This window comes from Myzus persicae, unplaced genomic scaffold (genome assembly GCF_001856785.1).
Source record: "Myzus persicae strain clone G006 unplaced genomic scaffold, MPER_G0061.0, whole genome shotgun sequence".
NCBI classification, from domain to species: domain Eukaryota; kingdom Metazoa; phylum Arthropoda; class Insecta; order Hemiptera; family Aphididae; genus Myzus; species Myzus persicae.
The window spans coordinates 44,195-66,094 of NW_019103886.1; the positions used below are offsets into that span (position 1 = coordinate 44,195).

Sequence of the window (21,900 nt, forward strand, 5' to 3'; positions counted from 1 at the left end):
AAATTTGTGTCCACATACAAAGTAATTTGTAAATGTTTAAAGATTTTAACGAATCTTGTCAAATTTTACACTTTAAATAAATGCTTATAAAAAAAATCGTGCATATAATATATCTTCAATATTTTATTATAACTAGTTATGAAAAATTCTATATTAACTTAATTGTAGTTTTTGATCAAATTAAAAAATGTTATATACATAGTATTATATAGAAAAAAATTGAAGTATTGAAAATGTAAATTAAAATGATGAAAAATTAGTTGACATTCCGGGGGTAAACAGATAACTTAAATGAAATTTTGTTGTCCATATGCATAGTGCACTAAGAACACTTGTGTCTAGATTTAAAAAAAAAATTAAAATAGAGGTTTTAGACTTTTAATATTTCTCAGAATGGTTAACTTGTAAATTTAACCAGGATTTAACCAATGAACTATTACAAAAACGATGTCGAGACAAAAAAATTACAAGACACATTTGGCTGCTTGACCATTGACATACAAACCCATAATTGTATAGAAATTAATGATTTACTAATATTTAATAATATCGCATCTTATTAGGATGTCGTGTTAAATAACTAGCGGAAACCATTAAGCTCGTTCGAATTTCGATTCTTATAAGGTACAAAAAATCGTCGGCTTAACGATTTGCACATAAGAAGAGAGTGGTTTTCATATTTTGAAAGACAATTTTACATAATCACAGCATACTGGTTCTCGTAATAACAATAATGAATATGACTTATAAGTATTTAGTTACTTAAGAATCCAAAAAATCAGAATTTGTTAGAATGGCGGAGAGCATACATGGTGAATTGGACTGTTTACAACACGTAGTGACGTGATCATCACCTTATAATGTGTACAGTACAATACATCGTTATAGATATATTATATTTATTTTGTTACAGTCAATATGACATTGTGTTTACATTGCCAGCAGTTGTGTTGACAACAGTGTGCCAATCAAACCATCGATAATATCTCGTCAATTATCGCCACGTCAAGATAATCTAACCCACAACATTAACATGGTTAACCTAGGTACTTATCGGCATACCAAAATAATTGCAGTAATCTCACATTTAATGGTCGGACGATCGGGGTAAATCGGCGGTACTTAATAATATTAATTGTGATATTGAAGCAATTGTACAAATACATAATTAAGTATATAACAATCACACTTAACGTCGTGCGCGCTATTAGTAGAACAATTGATTGTGCAGTGCAGTCGTGTGTAATAAAGAGTTCTATAAAAGATTGCAGTACTCAAGTTTGCAGCAGGTATATCATATAGACCTGTGTGGGCGATGGACCTGGTCAATGGACTGATAGAGCAGTCCATACATTTAACATGGCTGTGGTTTAAATCAATTTGAAACGGAATAACAATATTTTGAAAAGTTTAATAATTGTATTGAAATAAAAAACAAGTGACTGACGCATGTTCGACCAAGTATTATAAATAAGTATACCTATTAAATAATGAAAAAAAAAAAACAATTATAATTGTGGCTTACATTCTTTGTAGGTTTGACTGCGAAATTCTATATAATATACCGTCTGGGCGATAATTTTGTCTACTTTGCCCATCGAAATCGGACAGCTGTACTTATATAATAGGTATAACACCAGGGCAATATACACGATGGTCCACTCTGGCCTTAACACATAACAATAATAATAAATACCTACCATCGTGTCGATCGTACACCGACCCGTTTCGTTTTCGTGCGTTATGGTCGTTTTTATGTTTCGCGGAACCCGGACCTCACATTTTATACTATATATATATACATTATAATGCGTCATTCCTATGTATATAAACATTATAATATATATGTATATATTATATAGGTGCCTACATGAGTATTATAATAAAATGTTTTTGCGGAAACTACGCGAGAAAAACTGAAAAACCGCTCGCATGCTACGTGCATTATTATGGTGTGGCACATTGCACATAATAATATAGAAAATCGTTTGCAGCGTATACACAATTCTGGAGCTGTGCCACCCCTTGTCTGGGGGGGGGGGGCGGGGCTCGGGCCCGGGATCGGCATTCGACCCGCCGTTTTGTATACGTACCTATATATTTATACAGGGTGATTCACCAAACATGGTCACTCCCATTTTTTTTGCTTAAATTATTTATTTATTGAAATTTTGATATATATTTTCAAATTATCGTGATTTTTGTACTGCTTAAGGAGTGATCTGTGGATGTATAAACTTCTGTTTTTCAAATAAGAACCCTCTTTTTTTACTGTAAATTGTTTAACATATAATGTTTTTGAAAATGTTGATGTACCTCATTCAAAATTCTGACAAATAGTTTTTCAGTAAGGAATTAGGTACAATATGGTTAATATAAAATATTTAAAAAAGCTTAATATTTCATAAAAACAATTTATAAATGTAAAATTTATAAATATACAAATACACATATCAGATGTAATATTGAATCCAGTATTTATTTAAAACTTGACCATTTTTAAAAATTGTAAATATTAAATCTTTCAAAACACTATAGTCCCTGTACGGTTATAAGCCCATTATTGAGGACCTAATATTCTTAGTACACAAAGTCGAATATCTAAAAACCTACTCTTTCGAATTTTGATTCAGATACCTCAACCTTTTCAGAAAAAAATCCACTAAATAATGTACAGCAAAATAGGGCTCTCATTTGAAAAACCTCAGACGTTTGTATCACCACAGGGCACACCTTGAAGGGTAAAAAAAAATCCCAAGTACCTATTTGTAAATATGATCTTTAAGTTTGTCTGAAAATTCTAAACTCAGATTTTGAATAACTTTGTTGTTGAGAAAAAAATGGGGTGAAGGTAACATCCTGTATACACCCGGCACCAGGCGATACGTAGTGCAGATAGGTCGAAAAAAACACGGTCCGCATGTCGACCGGGGCCCGTAAGAATTTTTCCATTACGGCTGTGACATCACGCCGCCGCCTCGGAAGTCGGAGGCCGACATTAACGGCTTGTACTTTTATCCCATCCACCCCACCGCACCATCCCTTCCCGGCCGTTTTATTATATTATTATTATTGTTATGGTGCGGCTATGGTGTTTCTCCCATTTTAAAGGATTCCGTCGCTTCAAGCTTTTAAACCCTTTTTACCTGGAAAACCCTTTAACACTATATACAATTGCAGCGTACTAACCAAAAAAAAAAAAAACAAATTTACAATTGTTCTTCCAGAATATAGTGATGGAGAAAAACGAAGGTAATGGAAGATAATAATAATACAGGTGCATCGTATAAATGTTCGAAAACCTTTTTCTGGCACGAGGACGATGGTTTTTGGTAAAGAGTTTCGGAATCATCTTTCATCATGCTAATATGCGCTTATTAAAATAGAAATATTACTTAATCGTTGGAGTAAAATAAAATGTATAGGTACGATCAGAGTGAGTAAATTAAACGGTCGAGTAATGGCTACATCTAAGTTTGTAGCCAATTAAAAAATATTATATCATGTATTAGGTATAACGTGTTTTTTTATACAAAACTGACAAATCTCACAGATTACATAAAAGAACCACTAGTACAAAATATTCGACTTTTGAAGATTTTTGTTGATGTTTATTATTTTTCAATGAATCCGTGCATTTATATAACACGATGTAGTACCACAAGTTTTAATATAAAAATCGATTTACAGTTTATACAACGATAAAAAATATTATTACTTAAATATTGGTCGTATTTTTACTATATTTTTTAACATAATTTATTGGTAATTAAATAATTGATTTGTTTATTGAATTATGTATGTATTGTGATTTGAAAATGTTAATGTTTGACAAAGTAATATGAATGGCGGAGAAACTCTTGCCAAAATCCTTGGAGGTTACATTATTATACAGTTCAAACAAAATGTACTTTTGATGCTTAAACTCGGCCCTCAGGGGTTTTCCTATTTGCGCCACTGCCGTATATAATATTATAATATATTATTCAACGTCCGAAATCGATGAAAATTACTTGTTAATACCCTATAGGAATGATTTGGTCCGGTACCTTATTAAGTAAACATTTTATATTCGCTGTACTCGTGTAGGAAAGTACCTCCACAGATACCAATAAAACGATTTCCGACAGGCCGTCATCGTCTGTCCGATTTTGAGCAATACGCCACATCTATAGTTTTAAATTGTTTGACTAGTTCGATGATCATATAGCTACGAATTTTGTCACCCAACTTCGTCGTTTGTCCGGAATATGTTGGGCGCGCATTTCGCATTACTTTGCAACGACGATTGAAATTTCAATCGTATTTTGTGTGTGTACTGCGCAGTAAAATCGATGTTAATGTGGAGTGACAACTAACTGACAAGGAGAATGTAAGTGAATCGAATCGTGGAATTTGGGACAGCGAAAAAAGACGAAGAAACTTTGCTCGAGTAGACGTGTTGGAATGATCGATATAACACGTACCTATGCGAATACAAAATATTCTAGTGAAAATCATTGAGTTGCAAATTGTATATAATATTATTATAATAAGGGGGCGGATTTACGACGGAGCAAATAAAAACGAAAAACGTAGACAAGTTTTTTTTCTCGATAAAAAAAGTTGCAGTGCTCGTTTTGTGTGCTACCTATCACAACTACACCGATAGTGCTGTACCAATTATGTTACCTAATAGAAAACTGTCATCTACTTTACATTATGATTGTAACAAGGCGATCATTTATATTAATTGTTTTTTACTATGTATTTAATAATTATTAATTATTAAGATCTCGTACGGTTTGAGAGTTTAGAGTTTAGGTATCTGACTGTATCAATATTGCAGTTAATAATATTAAATTTATAAGACTGATAATCAAACAAGATCAACGGGTACAGTCTAGAATCAGACGATCGAATGTTTATAGAATTCATGTTTTAAAAAATTACGTAAAATTATTGAAATAAGAGACCAAACATGCAATCTATTACCAACTGCAAAACTAAATATGTGATGTTAATTTAATGCAACAAAATAAAATATGTCAAATAATTTTTCTAAGAAGGTATGAAAGCAATGTATAGATAGTCGAAAAAATAGAAGTTATTACAATTTTAAAATGATATAAATACCTATAATATTTATCAGTAATAAAAAAGTAAGTCATAGCACGGGGATTGAAATCCACTGAACGCGTGCCCGAGATGACACTTGACAATTAAAATATTCTTTATACTTATATTATATTTTGTAATTAACAATAAATAATAAGACCGTAGTGTCAGGTATTATCGTTGAAGCCAAAAAATCAAATTGTAGGCCGTTAATATCCAACCCGAAATATGTGTCTTTTAGCTCGATCCAATCCAAGCCAGGTACTAATATGAATAATACTTAAGGGTTAAGGTGCTAATATGCGTCCTGTGCAGATCTCTAATATAAGTTACTCATCCAGGCATTATGTCATAGCAAAATTACAAAATTATACAAGACTTCGGTGTTGATGGATTTTAATTCGAAAACGTGTTCTGATTCTCTAACACGTTAGGCCGAAATTTCAATGATAAAGTACACACTTTTTTTTCAATTACAATTTTTTTTTTAGTAAAGGGACTGCGACGTCAAAAATCACTTCAATTGAATACATTATACTATTATAGTGAGCTGTTGTAAGTAAATTAAAATGCGTTTTCAAAATTAAAATCTATCAAAGCGAAGTCCTACACAGTTTTTACATCATGCATGACTCGTCACCACGGAATCCGATTAGGTCTAAACTCTAAATACCACTTTTTTTTGTTTAACTATGACTGCTGCAGTTACACTCAAACCTTTTTTTTCTAACACATAATATTGTTGGACTATATATTATAACATCGTGTCAATATATCGTTTGCGATCAGAAAAAAATTCAGACATTTTACAATGTAGCCATTGTAAGTGCACCTAGGCCTACCGTGTCCAACAAACGTGTTTGATTTCCTTTCTCACCAGCTAATATAATTGATCCACTCAACTAAGCCCAATGTCGAAATGGTTTGTGTTAATCCAATCACGCCATTGTGCAGTCGAGTGGCACAGTCGTCGTTCAGATGTATTATTATTTACAATATTATTATGTGATATCGACGGGCACAAAAATCTGACGTTTAATTGTCTGAGAGTTAATAATAATATGCTTTGCACTTGAAACAATAATCACAATAATAACGGTTCAGATGCCAAAACCACAGCACTATGTCATTATTATATGTGTAATATACAACAACGATCAATACACTCACACCGCGGCACACCTAAGCCCGACGGCATATTATTATTATATCGTTACACTGTAGTCGCGTGTGTACAATTCACTAAATGGTAAATATTTCGTTCGTTCGTATAGAAATAATCGAAAATATATTTTCAACTATAAACGAACGTGTCACGCGGTATATTACTATTATAAAAATAAATAATTGTACATGAATATATGTTATGATCTGAGTATATAATCCGTTTTGAAACGTCGAAAACCCCATGTATGTCGCGAAGATCCTCTTAGGAATTGGGCCTTGCAGGTTTTATATTATGTATCTGTTATTCCGTGACAATAATAGATAATGACATGATTGTTATCGAATAAGTTTTGAATAAAATACAAATGAATACCTATTACTGAAAATTCGATTAGTTGGTTAAAGTAGGGCGTCCGTGTCAAGAATTATTTAAGAAGAAATGAATAGTTAATTTCTCTTGAACAAGCTCCAGACACACCGCCACTGATGTACTGCAGTCTTATCGTTCCTTAGAAGACAATTGTTTTCGACGAAAATGTGTGACAGTTAATAATATTTTATGCGATGACCCGACGGTCACCCGTGTGCGGTGACAATTTCAATCCATCCTAAGTGCTTACAGTTTAGATACATACAATAGACGGATTATTATAAAATTATTCACAGCTAATATTAGGTAGGTACATCGTTGGAATAAACATTTGTTGTGGTCGTATAATATTGCATGTAATACCTATGTATTACCTAATTTATTATATTTTATGTATGTATTATACATTTTTTAATGTATATACTATACGCACGTTGGGTATAATAACTAGAAACATGTTCGGAGAGAAGAAGAAAATGTATCGAATAATCGATATGCACAGAACTACAATTTAATTTATAATTTCTATTAAATCTGTAAAAGTATGATTATTTGATAAAAAGAGAAACCTTTATTGCATATATACGTGAGAGAATTACGGCGACATTTATAATTAATGTAGGTACGCATCACACGACAAACTAAATACAAGTTAATGTATAACTATACGATAACTACTTGCTGGATGATTATTAATAAAATAGAGTATCCATTGTCACGAACGGTAGCAAGTTTTTATATTATTATTACAATTATTTTATTCGTGGTCGTAAATTAACTATAAAAAATAATATGATATAAAATAGAAGGTATTTTATATTATATCATTGTGGTTTTATTGCACCCGTGATGGGTGGTATATTAGAATAGGTCGTCAGTTTTATCCCATGACATAAATAACATCCAATTAGCGTAATATATATTATTATTATTTCTACTACCTAGTCATAAAATGTAAAAAGTCACTTTTAGTTTGAACGAAATCCTACATTTTAACCCGTAGACATCATACACCGTAAATTTTGATGGACTGGTCATTTGTGCGCTCGGAGAGGTCAGTGATAGTGTGCGCTTCTCGTGCGTGACTCGTCACTGCGCTTATTAATATTGTTATTATTTATTGCAGTGAATTATAAATTTTGTTATCACTAGAATTGAATATTTTAAAATTACTATGTTGAATATATGGTCCAGGTGCTAAAGATATTTAAAAGAAACCTAATTTGCACACAATATTATATTCGTGTTTCAAATATTCGAAATCTTCAATAATCCAAGTATCTATTACATAATCCTAAAAATTAATATTATTTTTCTTCTTTAAATAAAATGCATAAGACGCGCCTTTATTCGTAATTGTTTTGTAAAATTAATTTTTTGTGTGGTATATTATAGTCGTAAAGAAAATGACGTCAATGCATACTGTGTAAGAATAGTATTTACAAATTATGGTGTTTAATGTTATAACACTTATAATACAAAAACTCTGAAGCTCTGTCGTAGTCAGATAATAAGCGTCATATATTTTGTTGATTAAGATTAAATGTTTAACGTTTGGAGTTTTTGATCATTATACCAATGTATATTTCTAAATTTAAAATCTGGAATAAAGCACACAAATATCTGGGAATTTGGCACCTTAGTACGATACGATTTATTTTTTTTTTTTACCTCGTTTTGACCCTCATGTCTTCCACCGATATTATTTATCTGATGTCAGCGCACTGTTTGTTTTTTCTCTTCAAGCGCCACATAGACAACATTTTCACGAAATATAATTTTTTTTTTATGTTTTTGAGTAATCTTAGAGTATTTATTTTACAAATTATAGGGAATAATATTTTAGAGAGTATAACATATAGAATTGTCTGAATGTGCTTGTCAAACACAGAACCATGTTAATATGTAGTGTATTAATGCAGCAGATGCATTTTTTTGTAAATTGTTTTTCTGTAAATTTGATTTTTTTCAATACACACGTTGGTAGTGCTCAACAGCAGTCGAATAATAAGGAGAAAAAAAAGTCGCAATAGTAAATATTTTGCTCAGAACTAGTTCTTCGATCATTGCTGTCATATAAGTATAATAACAAATCTCTGTGACTATGACATGGCCGGTGGAGTACGATTGCGCGTGTTTTACCTTTTTGGGCATACGATTGTGCGAGGTGCCGGAATAACAAATAATCATGCTTTTACCTAGTCAAAAGCGTACGATTGCGCGTGAAATTGGATGTGACGTTGCCAAATTATTTATTTAAATATAAAATAATTATTATTATAAAAAAAAACAAATTTTTGACTAGCCCAGTGATATCTTCTAAATTCAATTTTTTAGGTCAAAAAATTCAAAAAAAAAAAAACAATAACTGGTACACGATTGAAAATCATCAATTTCGATACAAAATCACATTATATACAAATAATAATTTGGTTAAATTATATCTCGTTAAATCCATAACAAAAAAATCGTTATAATAAAATAATATTAATCTGAAAATTGATTTTGATTAATTATTTCGAAAAATATTCATATTGATTCAACTTACTTAGCGCCACCAAGCTTGTCCCAAGTGAAAACAGAAAGTTTAAATATTGACATACGGAAAAACATCTTTTGTTGCTTCAATAGCACCAATTTCAAAATCAATGTGTAATATTTCAATTTTAAAATATAGTGATTGCTTTTCAGATATTTACCGTGCACCTATAATCTGTGTATTTGGCAACATTGCTTAGAAATAAAAATAATTTAGCACGCGCAATCGTACGCCTAAAAAGGTACCGCTGATAAGGACCGCGCGCAATCGTATTGCAGCCGACATGGCGCCAAAGACACAAGGTTGGGATGTTACATAGTTTCCGTTTTGTTTGCTTATTTTATACAAACACATGTCTCCGGTCTCGACGAAACCTAAAATTTTTCTAACTATAAGGGGACATCCATATTTGTTATCTGCATGTCTCCGTTATATTATAAACATTTGAATTTTGTAGTTTGTTCATTAGTTTCGTTAGTTTTAAAAATATAGTGAATTTGCCTATAGGTAAGTATTATCGAACTGAACAATTTATGGGATCCGAAATAAACCGTTTATAAGGTTAGTTCAATACATAGGTAATAATAAGATTAGTGGTACCTATAATAATATAAATAATATAATATGTGTAGACTATAAGAGGGTTCCTGATACTTATTCGCATATATCAACAATTACACACGTCCAAAATTAAAAATTAAAAATTCTATTATACCTTTATTATTATTAATTTTATATTATTCTGTGAATTTTTGTAAATAATTGTATACATTATCAATTGTTGAGCTGGTAAAAAAAATACTGTAAATATCAAAAAGTTGGATGATTTCGTCAGGAAAACTTAGAATAAAAAAATAAAAAAATATACGTCTAGCATATTATTTTTCTGGTAAATATTGATCCATTTTTAACGCTAATATGGATCAGTACCTATTTCAAACCGATGTTACAGTTTTGATATTGTAATGTTTTGTATTGTTTTGAATCTGTTAATATTATTTCTTTATGTTCATTTATCTAAAGAAGCGTAGTTTATTTAATCCTAGCTGTATAAATTACTTCGCTGAGGAAAAAAATGAAAAAATGTAAAATACTTCGATGAATAGGTGTATTTCGGTTTTGTGTATACCGCGGTCCATGCGTAAATGGGTGCCTATGTGCCTTGTTTAACTAATCAGTTATCAGTTTTATTTCTAACTCGATCGAGATAGGCAACCCACCTGTGGTAGATCGGACATAGTACTCGATAGAATACTAAATATTATTATATTTTATTTAAAAAAAGTTATAACTAATGTCCAATGGCAAACCTCTATATAAATCAAAAAATATTCGATTTTCATGAACTAAAACGTGGTGGATTTGTGGATCACTCTATAAAAGCATATATGGGTTAAACAAGCTAGAAATATGAGTTCGAAAGTTTAATGCTAATTGGTTCAGTAGATTCCATTTCTATAAGCCTCACCCAAACGTGGATTTAATGTCATTGAGTACCTATACAGCAATATGCCAATATATTTTTAAATCATTTAACAATTTGTATAAGTGTATGACCAAATTTGATTAAAAAACTGTTGGTAAATTCATCGTTTCTTCGATATTTTAATTTTAAATTGAGTTATAGGTAGGTCGTGTCTAAAATATTACAATAATACTCAGGTTAAAGGTAACGAATTTCGTCCATGATTTGATGAATCATAATGAATGAAAATATTGAAGAAATACCTCCAACAAGACATTGACAGTAATATTGTTATTATTTTTTATTGTTCCTAGAATCAACTACAATCGATATTACTCAACATAAATATTTATATTATATTGATTTATTCATTTCGATTTTTTTTTAAGATAGACAATGTGTTTATGGTACATGATAATGGACAAATTGCTTCTTATAGATTTTCTGAGATATTTGAATTATATCTGGTTTTGATAAAATTTGGAGAATAGACAAAGATGTGCTTGGTAGAATTTCATGTTGTGCATAAGGTAAAGGGTTCGAATAATATTGTTACCTTTAAGTTTGATAAAATGTCAACTCACTGTAACATATTAAAAGTTACAACTAACGAAACTATAATAAACACAAACCACTGAATGTAAATTTGTTATGTTACACACGTATTGTTAGAGTGTGAGATGGAGACGAGCAGACAACAGGTGTAGAATGTGTAGATGTCCTTCTGGCTTCTTATTATTATAAAAACTGTAGAATTCATCGAGATATGCGTTTGTATGAACAAAACGGAAACTATGTTATTATATCTTATAACCTAACTGTATGTACTTACATCAGTTGTGCATCGTTAGCAACTTGTATTTGTCTATATTTATATAGTCTGTATTGTTTTACGTTTTATGAACAAATTAAAAGATATTATATTAATTAAATTCTGTAAATTATTATTATTTGCCGATGACTTAAAACCCTTCTCCCGAGGATCTAACCCCAGATGACTTTTATTAGTTGAGAACGGTATTACTATTTTGTAACAGTAGAGTATATTGTATACCTACTTTAAATGGATTAAAATTAATTATTTTCATATGCATTTTCTTGTAAAAAAACGACTTTTAACCTTCAAATACACTACTATTAATAATGATCAGCCATTATAAGTCATATTCAAGAAATAAAAGATGTAGGTAGGCATTATGATATTTAAGGGAATTTCTTTTAAATCTCAAATATAAACTATATTTATGGTATGGCACTTAGAGTATTAGGATTTATAAGACATTAGTACGTTGGGAGTTCTCAGATATTAGATGTTTAAAAGTCTTATACTTTGCATCAGTCTAGTCTGTTCGTTTTTAGATTTTAAGTAGATCAATAATTTGGAATACGGACGTTATATGTGATTTAGGATTGATAATAAAAAATAATATTTACTTTACTTACTATTGTATATTTGCATTATATCTTTGATCTATATCATTCATATTCGTAACTGTGTGATTTAATTAGTTTGTATAATATTTGAAATCGCAAGCTCTGTACATTCATCCTGTGCGGTGTTGGTAACGAATAAAATAGTAAAAAATAAACTCGAAGTGATGAACAATGTTTAAGCACTCGCAAGACGGAGGCAAGAAGTGGCACATTTCTTATAATATAAAAATGTCCTCGATCGCTCGGAACCAAATAACAAGTGCACACTGCAAACACATAATAGGACGTATTTGTTTTGCACGATGTCACTTTTGTTTACCACAAATCTATCGTTTGTCTTCATCGCAACGATGATGGCTTGTGCACGCACCGACGACGTCAACGGGTCACGCGAGAACGTGACATTCTCGTCGCGTATAGATAATACGACGAGCAGACATATTATTTTCGTCCCGCCCTAAACCACCCCCCCGAGAGACGTTCGAAATATCTATGGAAAAAGCTTCTTTTTCATTATTATTATTTATTTTCGCATGAACATTGTATACGTTTTTAATATAAGAGACGTGCTTGGCGTGAGATTTAAATCGCATCTAAAATATATCATATTATTCGTTTCGCGCCGACATATTATTATTAATATTGTTACAACGATTTTTGTTGTTCGTTTATTTGAATTATACTCGATTTGTTTTACGACGCTCGAAATTTAAATGTCACGAGAACAAACATTGTACACTGTTATTATAATATTCTTTATCGATACTAGCTATTTGTGTACCTAACTAATAAAATAATTTATAAGTTCTTAAAAACTGCATAAACAATAATATTTATCAAACAAAAATTATGTTTCAAGTAGCAAATTTATGCTACTGTAAGCTCCAAATTCAAAAATGTATTTATTACATATTTTCTTTCTATTAGTTAATTTTTTTTTTATTGTACGTCATGTTGTATTAATAATATTTTATAGAAAGTAAATAGAAATACATTCAAAATATATATTTGTAATATTTGTACAACAACTATTGAGTGTTGATGTATTCAAGCAAAAAACAGACTTTATGCAAACATTACTAAAATAGTTAGGTACATACAATTATTCGGGTAGGTGCGTGTATATAATATTATATATAATATGTACATATGTTATATTTATACAACTACATACGAATTACACAAAAGTATACGAAACGGAGCTTTGAACGGATTCTGGGAGTTGGTATCCGATTTCAAACACAGAAAATAAATATAAAATCAAAGAAACTTCTAAACAAAGTCTGGTTCTGCGTAGGTTACAAGCTATACTATATTAGATTGGATAAACATTTATTGTGTATATATATATTATAATATAAACTGATGAGTATACCCACTGTATCTTCTGACATTTTGAATTTTATTTGAAGTAGGAAATTCTAGCTAACACATCGTAAGTATATATATATATATATCTGTATATGGCTTTCGGTAGTTTATTAGTTTATTTCGTTAACTGTGTTATTTAAGATGAAAGGATCCCAGTATGACGAGTAAAACTGCAACAAATAAAATCAAAAGCTGTGCAGTTCAACACGCACCATGTCTTACAGATATCTGCTGTATACTAATAGCAGTTGACATGAGAATCCGTTCGCGTTTTTTTTTCATATTTTTTTTACCCCGAGGACTATATGTACCTAAATAGTAAACGAATACGATTATGAAATTTGTTCATACTAATTGTTATGTATGTTATATATATATATATATATATATATAGGTGCACCTTACTGTGACAAAATTACCCAACTATATACAACAGATGACAGTTTAAAAACTACATAAAAAAAATAAGGTTAAAGCGACGAGTGTTATTAATATTTATTTTTTTTATAATTATGTTGCTGTAAACACGAAAAAAAAACAAATTTCTTCAAACAATAACTATACTGCGATCATAAATCATAGGCACAATCTAGGGGGGGGGGGGTAGTTTCTCTTTGATTTATTAATATAGTGAACTATATGATAAGGACAAACATAATATGGTAAGGTCTCCTAGTTTAAACACTAATTCTTTGAATATGATACTTTTGTGTTTTTAGAGAATTATTCTCGAGCTTGAATATTATTTTTCTGTTTGCCTTTTACATAAGTAGGTACTGGATCACTGTATGACAAATATAACTGCAAAATATAAAATCAAAAGCTTTGTGGCTCAACACGCAATAAGCCGTAGAGACATCTGCTGCTTAGTAATAGCAGTTGACATAAGAATCCATTCAAGTGTTTTTACGTTTTTTTTTGTACTCCGAGAAGTGCCCATGGGTACGTACTAAACGAATACGCTTATGAAAATCGTTCATACTCATTGTTTACGTAGCTTGTAATATAATATGTATAGGTGCACCCTACTGTGACGAAGTGACCTATAACTATAGGTATACAACAATTTAAAAATGACATTATAAAAATACAGCAAAAGCGACGAGTGTCATTAATATTTTTTTTTATTAATTACGACTGCAGCTAACTCGAAAACGACACATTTCCGAAAAACAATAACAATACTGCGATCATAAACGTAATCTGGGGGGGGGGGGGAGGGGCAGTTGCTTGCTGACATATTAGTATAGTACTTACCATTTTCTCTGTGTGCATCGTTTTACATCATTTATTACTAAATGTGTTATCAAAATATTTATATAACTATATTGCAATTGTTAATGTTTTTATATTCATTATATAACCTATACGCCGTGTTCAATAATTATTATGGGGTGCCACTAAACCTCCAGACACCCGTACAATCTAAGCCTTTCAGTCAATATGCCTTCACCTAGTTTCATCTGCACCCTGGTACTTAATCAATAACAATCTTCATAAAGATTTTAAAGTCCAAAATCTTAACCAAATCTCCAAATTATATTACAATAAAATTTAACATCATACAAATCCACTAATCTCTAAATTATCATCGAACACACTCCCTAATAATCCGCGCCGCAGACTAAAAAGGCAATGGTGTAGAGATCTTCTTCTATAGTAGGTGAGCAGATTAAGTGCTGGACGTCGCTACCAGGTAACACCTTTCGATTATTAAAATTCTTCATTGTTATTGCTGTCGCTTAATAGGGTGTAACTACTGGGTATCCTCCCTAATCTCACGATTCATGTTAACTACTTTTATTTTATCACTTATCAAAAAATGTATAGATTGTAGATTTATTTCAATAAATAAAAAAAAAATTCATTATAGTTGAATACTGTGACTACTGGATAGTTTCTATACTAACTGTTCATATTTATATCAATATATAATTTTCCCACTTATTTTACAATCCTACAAATATTTGAAGGGCAGAAATGTGTCACTTTTCCCGTAACTATATCTTTAGATACCATAAGTAAAACATTTCTTACATTTTAGCAACCCCTCCCCCCCCCCCAACCACCCAAAATAAAAAAATAACTCAACGATAGACCACTGACTGCGATCAATTAATATTCAATCATATATTATTATAGATAATTTTCAAATTCCATTGCAGTTGTCACGGCGACATTGGCAATAAAAACTTTTTCATATTACTTACCGAGAGCAAAGCGTGGATTAAGTCAGCCTTTACAGTGGATAACGGTTTTCCTGTTATCAAAATAGTAAACGTCTCGTCTTTCTCAGAAGCCATCAAACTTCCAAACCACGATTTTTTTGTAAGTTCCGGAGAAGATTCCGGTGTTGGTTTGTATGGAGTATCCATGTCGACTGTTTGCACAAAAAAAAAAGAAAAGCACAATTTATATAAACGTATTATGACCTTAGGGGTAATTGTATAATGTCCAAAATGATGAAATGTAGAGTGTAATAAAAAACAAAATCGAGTCATCATCTTTTGCATTCAATTTGGCCAAAGCTCATTCCAGTGGTTAGGCAATCACATGCTTGTGTTCTTATTAAATTTATAAAAATATTTTTTGGTTATTTTTTTTTGTGTTTAAAAACATTTCAAGTCACAGAATTTTAATTTCACGGTTATTAATTATTATATGCTGATATCTATAAATATGAATTTAACTTGTCGTATTATTTTTTAAATCAACTGGTAAACTCTATAATTACGTTATCACAATGGTAATTGAAGCTAATGATTAAGTTAATAAGAAGATCGATTATTTTAGTAGCTATAATTACTATAGTAACTATTTTGATCAAAACGTTTAAAAAAAATATTTAACTGGTAAATTCGACCCCATCTTGGTGTCCTATGATCCATATAAATAAATTATAATATTATAACAATCTTGTGTACATCACGAAAAACGTATAATTACTTTGAGGTTTACGTCTGTGGAATTTCGGTGACCCCAGTACGCTATTGCGGATTGACGTGAGTCTCGATTTCCAATGGTTGGACAGGTGTTGAGGCGACCCCGGAGGCGTGCAGATGACCACTGAAACAATAATCACATGTTATTGTACGTTTTAATCCGCTCGTTGTGGTTTTGTTGATATTAATATTATTTATTATTATTATATTAATATTTTATCAGTGTTTGGATTTACTGTGGTTTGGAGACGAAGGTACTTCGACTTTTGCCTGCTTCGCGTGGTGCACGGGCGATGGGGGTACGGCTGCCGAGCACGAGCTGTTCGTGTCCAACGTCTGGTTGTGCGCAGATATGTAATTCCCGTGAGGGGAAATTGATGAGTTTTTCGACTGCTGGCTCTTGTGGTGATTGTGGTAACGATAGTTTGAATTGTTTGACCTAACAGTCGTAAAACGCCGACGGGCCCATTAAAACCGAAAATGATATCATTTTTTCTTTTTCCCATATGTTACCTTTGAGGAAGAGGTGATAATATACCAGCTAAGGTCGAGGAACTGGCTAAGCTCGAACCGCCACACATGTTGCCACCCGCAGAACTTACGTTGTTGTAACTTCCTCTCCTGTAGTATATGCGATTTCTGCGGTAGGAAAAAAAATTAACGTTACAAATCTTAAGTTAGGTATAAAGTTTTACACGATTTGCCCGACGCCATTAGTTTTAACCTGCACTCCAGAATAGACTATAACCATGGTAAGCACAGGATTATATTTTCATTTATTAAAGTAGTTACAGTCATCATAAATAGCGTATGATATCATTGTCGAATCGATAGTAATTGTTATTTTCAATTATGTATTCAACTAAATAATATCAAAACATGAAATAAAATAAACTTAATATATCATAGATTCGCAGTGGAGCGAACAATAATATAGGTATTGATTAAACATTAATGATTGATGAATATTTATTTTTTTTGTGCCTGGAGACACTTTTTTTACCTAGCAAAAAGTGCATACATATTCAACTTCAGTGAATTACCAGTATTTCTGTAAAGGGAAAGCAAAAAACAAATTTGGGATTCTGTTGTAATGTAAAATCATAATCTTACATACTTGTAATTTTTTTTTTACATTCACCAAATATTTATATTAGAGCTTCCTATGGTGCAATTTTCAAAAAAAAAATTAATAAAAATTAGCAGTCTCCGAGTCATCAATTAACTATAAGCATTTGACATTCTTGATTTCAGTTTTTTAGTTTTTCTTCTAATTATGTCGATGAAAAAATTGTCACTCAGTTAAAAAGCTTGAAAATGTAATACAAGATTCCTCATAAGTTGTTACTATATAGCTATTGAAAATAAATGATACTTAGATGCACGATTTTGCTTATAAGCATCTGAAGTTAAAATGTTGACATATATACTGTGTGGTACCTTTCTAATTTGTTTGTTCATTATTTCATGTATAAGATGAGCGTGGTATCTTAGTATTTTAGTACAGTGTTTATTTTTTAATTTTTTAAATAGTAAATACTATCAAAGTAATTTCTATAATTTTCTAGGATGAAAAAGTGTCATACCGAGAAAGAATATTTCCATGAAATATGTCTATATTCACAACATAAATTATTGTAAGCAAATGCTTCAAAAGCAAGTATTGCATCTTAATTGATAGCTCATAATTAAAAATACGTGAAAAAATAGGGTACCCCATGGGTAATAATATTTTTTTAGTTGTTGTAGTAGGTTCTCGGAATAATAAATATAAACGAAAACGTCATCGTCGTAAAAATGATATTTTATTCTTGGCTCAAAACGTTTAAAAAATAAAAACAATTTATACCACTGCAATCATTTCATCATTTATAAGTGCAAGCTGTCTCTTTGTTGTCGCTACAACGATCTCTTTTGGTAATAAAAATATATAATGCCTAACGTCTATTTTATATCAACTACAACATCAACAACAAACAAACAAACAAAATAATAGTAATGATAAATAAATATTTACATGCACATTGCACAGTAATGACTAATGGATTGATATTTCCGAAGGGGCTTTAGTCATTTCTGTGCGGACTCTATACATAACCACCCTCGGCGCCACTCAGCCCCACTCACTAGACGCTTTTGACTACCGTGGCAATGGTCGAGTACTCAATACGAAAAACAATCAAAACATTACATCGAACGATAAGTTTTTGTTGCGACACTATGGTTCAATAACAAACTGTAGACAATATCCAAACAATAACTATTAATGGTATATAGATAAGAGGTACCTATATTTTTCTGCTCTGTTTCATGCGCATGCCACGCAGAACTATGTACATAATTAGTTTTAGTTACCATAAGAGAGTTACAAGAGAGTCTATATACTCGTTCACTCTTACACCCAATTCCTAGTTCACCACGATAGGTATATTGAAAATCATTCGTGATTTTGCAGGTTAATTTATAAGTGTTGAAACAGTCCTACAGATTATCCTACGATTATCAATACCTATTTCTAATTATATGCTGTGCTTGAATTGATCGTGGCTTAAAAGTATACTATGTCCTCTGACGTACCCAACTAATTTATAAAGTGTTTTTTTTTTTAAATTTAATACATATAGTGTAGACTATGTGTGTCTATGTTGGCCAATGAGTTGATGACTCACGCCTTATTAGATTCTTGAAACAATGACTGTTTATTAGGTCGTGGAATTTTTGGAAAGAAGTCGTTCAATATGGATATTGTAGTATAATTTCAAACATGTTTATAATAATTGATTTGACTAAATAATATTGTTTGAAAAGTTATCAACCATATATCGTAGTCAAATTAACTAGTAATCATTTTAGTTTAGCCTACTAATATTATTTTTTCCGTGCATTTTTTAAGTGTTAAAATAAAATGTTTATTGGCAGCATAACATTTTTTTTTTTTGATTCTGTAGAATTATTATTTTTATTATGGAATTTTTGCTGGTTTCCGATAACATATTTGCCCTTTGTTGGGAGGAAAGCCGCATCTCGATATTATGAAACTACCACAACTATTTGTTTCCTAGTCAAACACTGATTTTTTAAGAACATTATATGAAGGGATTAATTTGATATTTGATGCTAGGACCAAGGCCAGAACTGAAAACAACGACATTTTTTCAATGTTTTTAAAAATATTTTTACAAAAATATAAGATTATTCGTAAAGTATAGTAGGAGTCTGAGCAAGAGGTTGGCCTAACTAGGCTTCCATAACAGTTGTATAACTCCCCCAAATTCCAAATACTATTGGCATCAATGTTCTTAACAAAAAATAGTCAATATTTATTTGTAAAAAGTTTTTAAAGTTTTTAAAAAAATTTCGGGACGGTCCCTGACACCAGTTCCTTGGAGACAAATATGGTTAAAGCCTTGTTAGTGATACCAATTAAATTTTTATAACGTCTTACGTCAAACGAATCGTCATGTATCTATTGACAATTAATGTAATTTATTTATTTTACTTACTGCAACATTTGTTTTCTAGGCGTAGCAGGAGATCCAGCACTGATCTGGGAAAAATTACTATCGATGTCATCGATCATTTTACACGTATCAACTCGCTTTTTTGGAGGGTCGAAGCTGTTTTTTGTATTTTTTACTGCGACCGTATCGTCCTCATTAGCTGGTCGTCGTTTTTTGCGCTCCAGCAATAGGAAATAAATTACTTTTTCAGTGTTATGACTATATGAAAAATAACAAAATGAACATTAAAACCTTCAGTATTAATCTAAAACAAATATTTCAATCAACGTATCAACAAAAGAAATTACAGAGAAGGTTTAATAATTCGCATTAAAATGTAATTTAAGTGCTTGTACAGTATTCGTTTGTTTGCGATTGTCATTACAATATATTTTTAATGTACACTTCAAGTCAGTCGTAGTTATTGGAATTCCATTTGAAAATATAAGTAGATATTATTATTCATATTTTGATATTATTTATTAATTTTGAATTATCACTGTTTAATCGATTTCATGACTGATTTATAATATTATGACAAAACAAACTGTTAATTTACTAAAATTCGCTCATACTTGATAATGTTTCCATTCAAATGATATAATATGACACCTCGGCGGCGTATTAACATACATTTTATGTTAGTCACTTTTATGCACTGAGTTCGTTCAATGTATATAATAATATTTGAACATGACATCGTTTATAATAATTTAATATAAATATGTACTGTGGAAGTTCTCGTAGTTTGAATCATTAGTTAGTAAAGACGATGATTTTGTTTCTCTTTTGGTTCAGGGTTTCTGAGCACGTTTAATTCAATAGCACTACTTACTCGACACTCAACAAAGCGGCGATGAGTTTCTCCCGGTCTTTGAAACAGCCTAAACTTGATATGGCTTGAAGAACGTCGGTGTCTAAGTCATTTGAGGACGGAATTATGTGGGTTTGTATGACGTCTATCATTGACATACCTAAGTGTACTTCTCCTTTACCTCCAGCGATAACCCATGAGTGTTTGTTTATGTCCTTCAACTGAAACGTAAATACATATTTATTGGTCAGTAAAAAACATTATATCATACAAATGTGAGGGAAAAAATGTTTTTATAACAAATTAGATTGGTGAACATAATAATTACACAAATGCTAAAATGTTTATAAAACTGATAATCATTTACAGCACATTATTGAAATGTGCAAACCATCGTATGTCAATCTTCAAAATATTATAACAATAAAATAATTAAATTTCTAGGTATTATGAGGAACGAGCAATAGTGCGGTACTGAGAACCCTTATTTTTTTTAAACAATTAATCACCCCCAAAATGTTGTATGTTTGGTATAATGACGTATACGAAAAAACCTTAACCACGAGTTTCTTATAAAAAAGATATAAAACGAACATTTTCGTTGAAATAAATAAATAACAATATTTTAATATTTGCCAAACATATCTAATAAGAGTTAATGTATCTTAACTTAATGCTCAACAATTACGATTGTCAAATTTTCAGTAGAATAATATTAAACAGAAATAACTGGAAAATAGTTGTAGCGGTTTGCCGGATGAGCAAGACGTAAGGCACAAGTGCCCCCAATCTCAACTCTATAATACGTAAGAAGGAAGGAAGGAAACAATAATAGTTTTAAAAAAAAAGAGTTTGGAATCAGCGTATTTATTTCATTATTTAGGTCAGCTTGACAGAATAACGTCCACTTAAAGAAATTAGATTTCAATTCTGTAAAACGATTTGAGTTATTTAATTGACATATTTTCTGGATTATTCCGGAAGTTGATATTTGATGCCTTTTTAAAAATTAATCTTAAATCCCATTTTAATTTATCTTGTCTTTTTAAATTTCAAATTTACCCTAATGTTTTTTTTAAGAAAGTTTAACAGTTGTTTATATATTTTATACTTTTCATTTCAATATAATACTTCAGATATTAATTATACCATTAAATCAAATAATATTAGAGGGATATATATTATATCAAACATAATTTGG

The 21,900-nt window shown here is 30.7% G+C and overlaps 1 protein-coding gene across 3 annotated transcripts in view; it reads right to left on the reverse strand.

Moving 5' to 3' along the window:
- Positions 1–21,900, reverse strand: part of LOC111035897 (serine/threonine-protein kinase BRSK2) — a 106,353-nt gene that overhangs the window by 22,998 nt on the left and 61,455 nt on the right. For all 3 annotated transcript variants that reach the window (XM_022317718.1, XM_022317719.1, XM_022317720.1), the window contains exons 7-12: positions 20,721–20,920; positions 19,889–20,104; positions 16,899–17,024; positions 16,622–16,824; positions 16,390–16,509; positions 15,654–15,823 (exon numbers count right to left, since the gene is read on the reverse strand). In XM_022317718.1, coding sequence (XP_022173410.1) covers positions 15,654–15,823; positions 16,390–16,509; positions 16,622–16,824; positions 16,899–17,024; positions 19,889–20,104; positions 20,721–20,920 — 1,035 coding nt within the window. The remainder of the gene's footprint in view (positions 1–15,653; positions 15,824–16,389; positions 16,510–16,621; positions 16,825–16,898; positions 17,025–19,888; positions 20,105–20,720; positions 20,921–21,900) is intronic.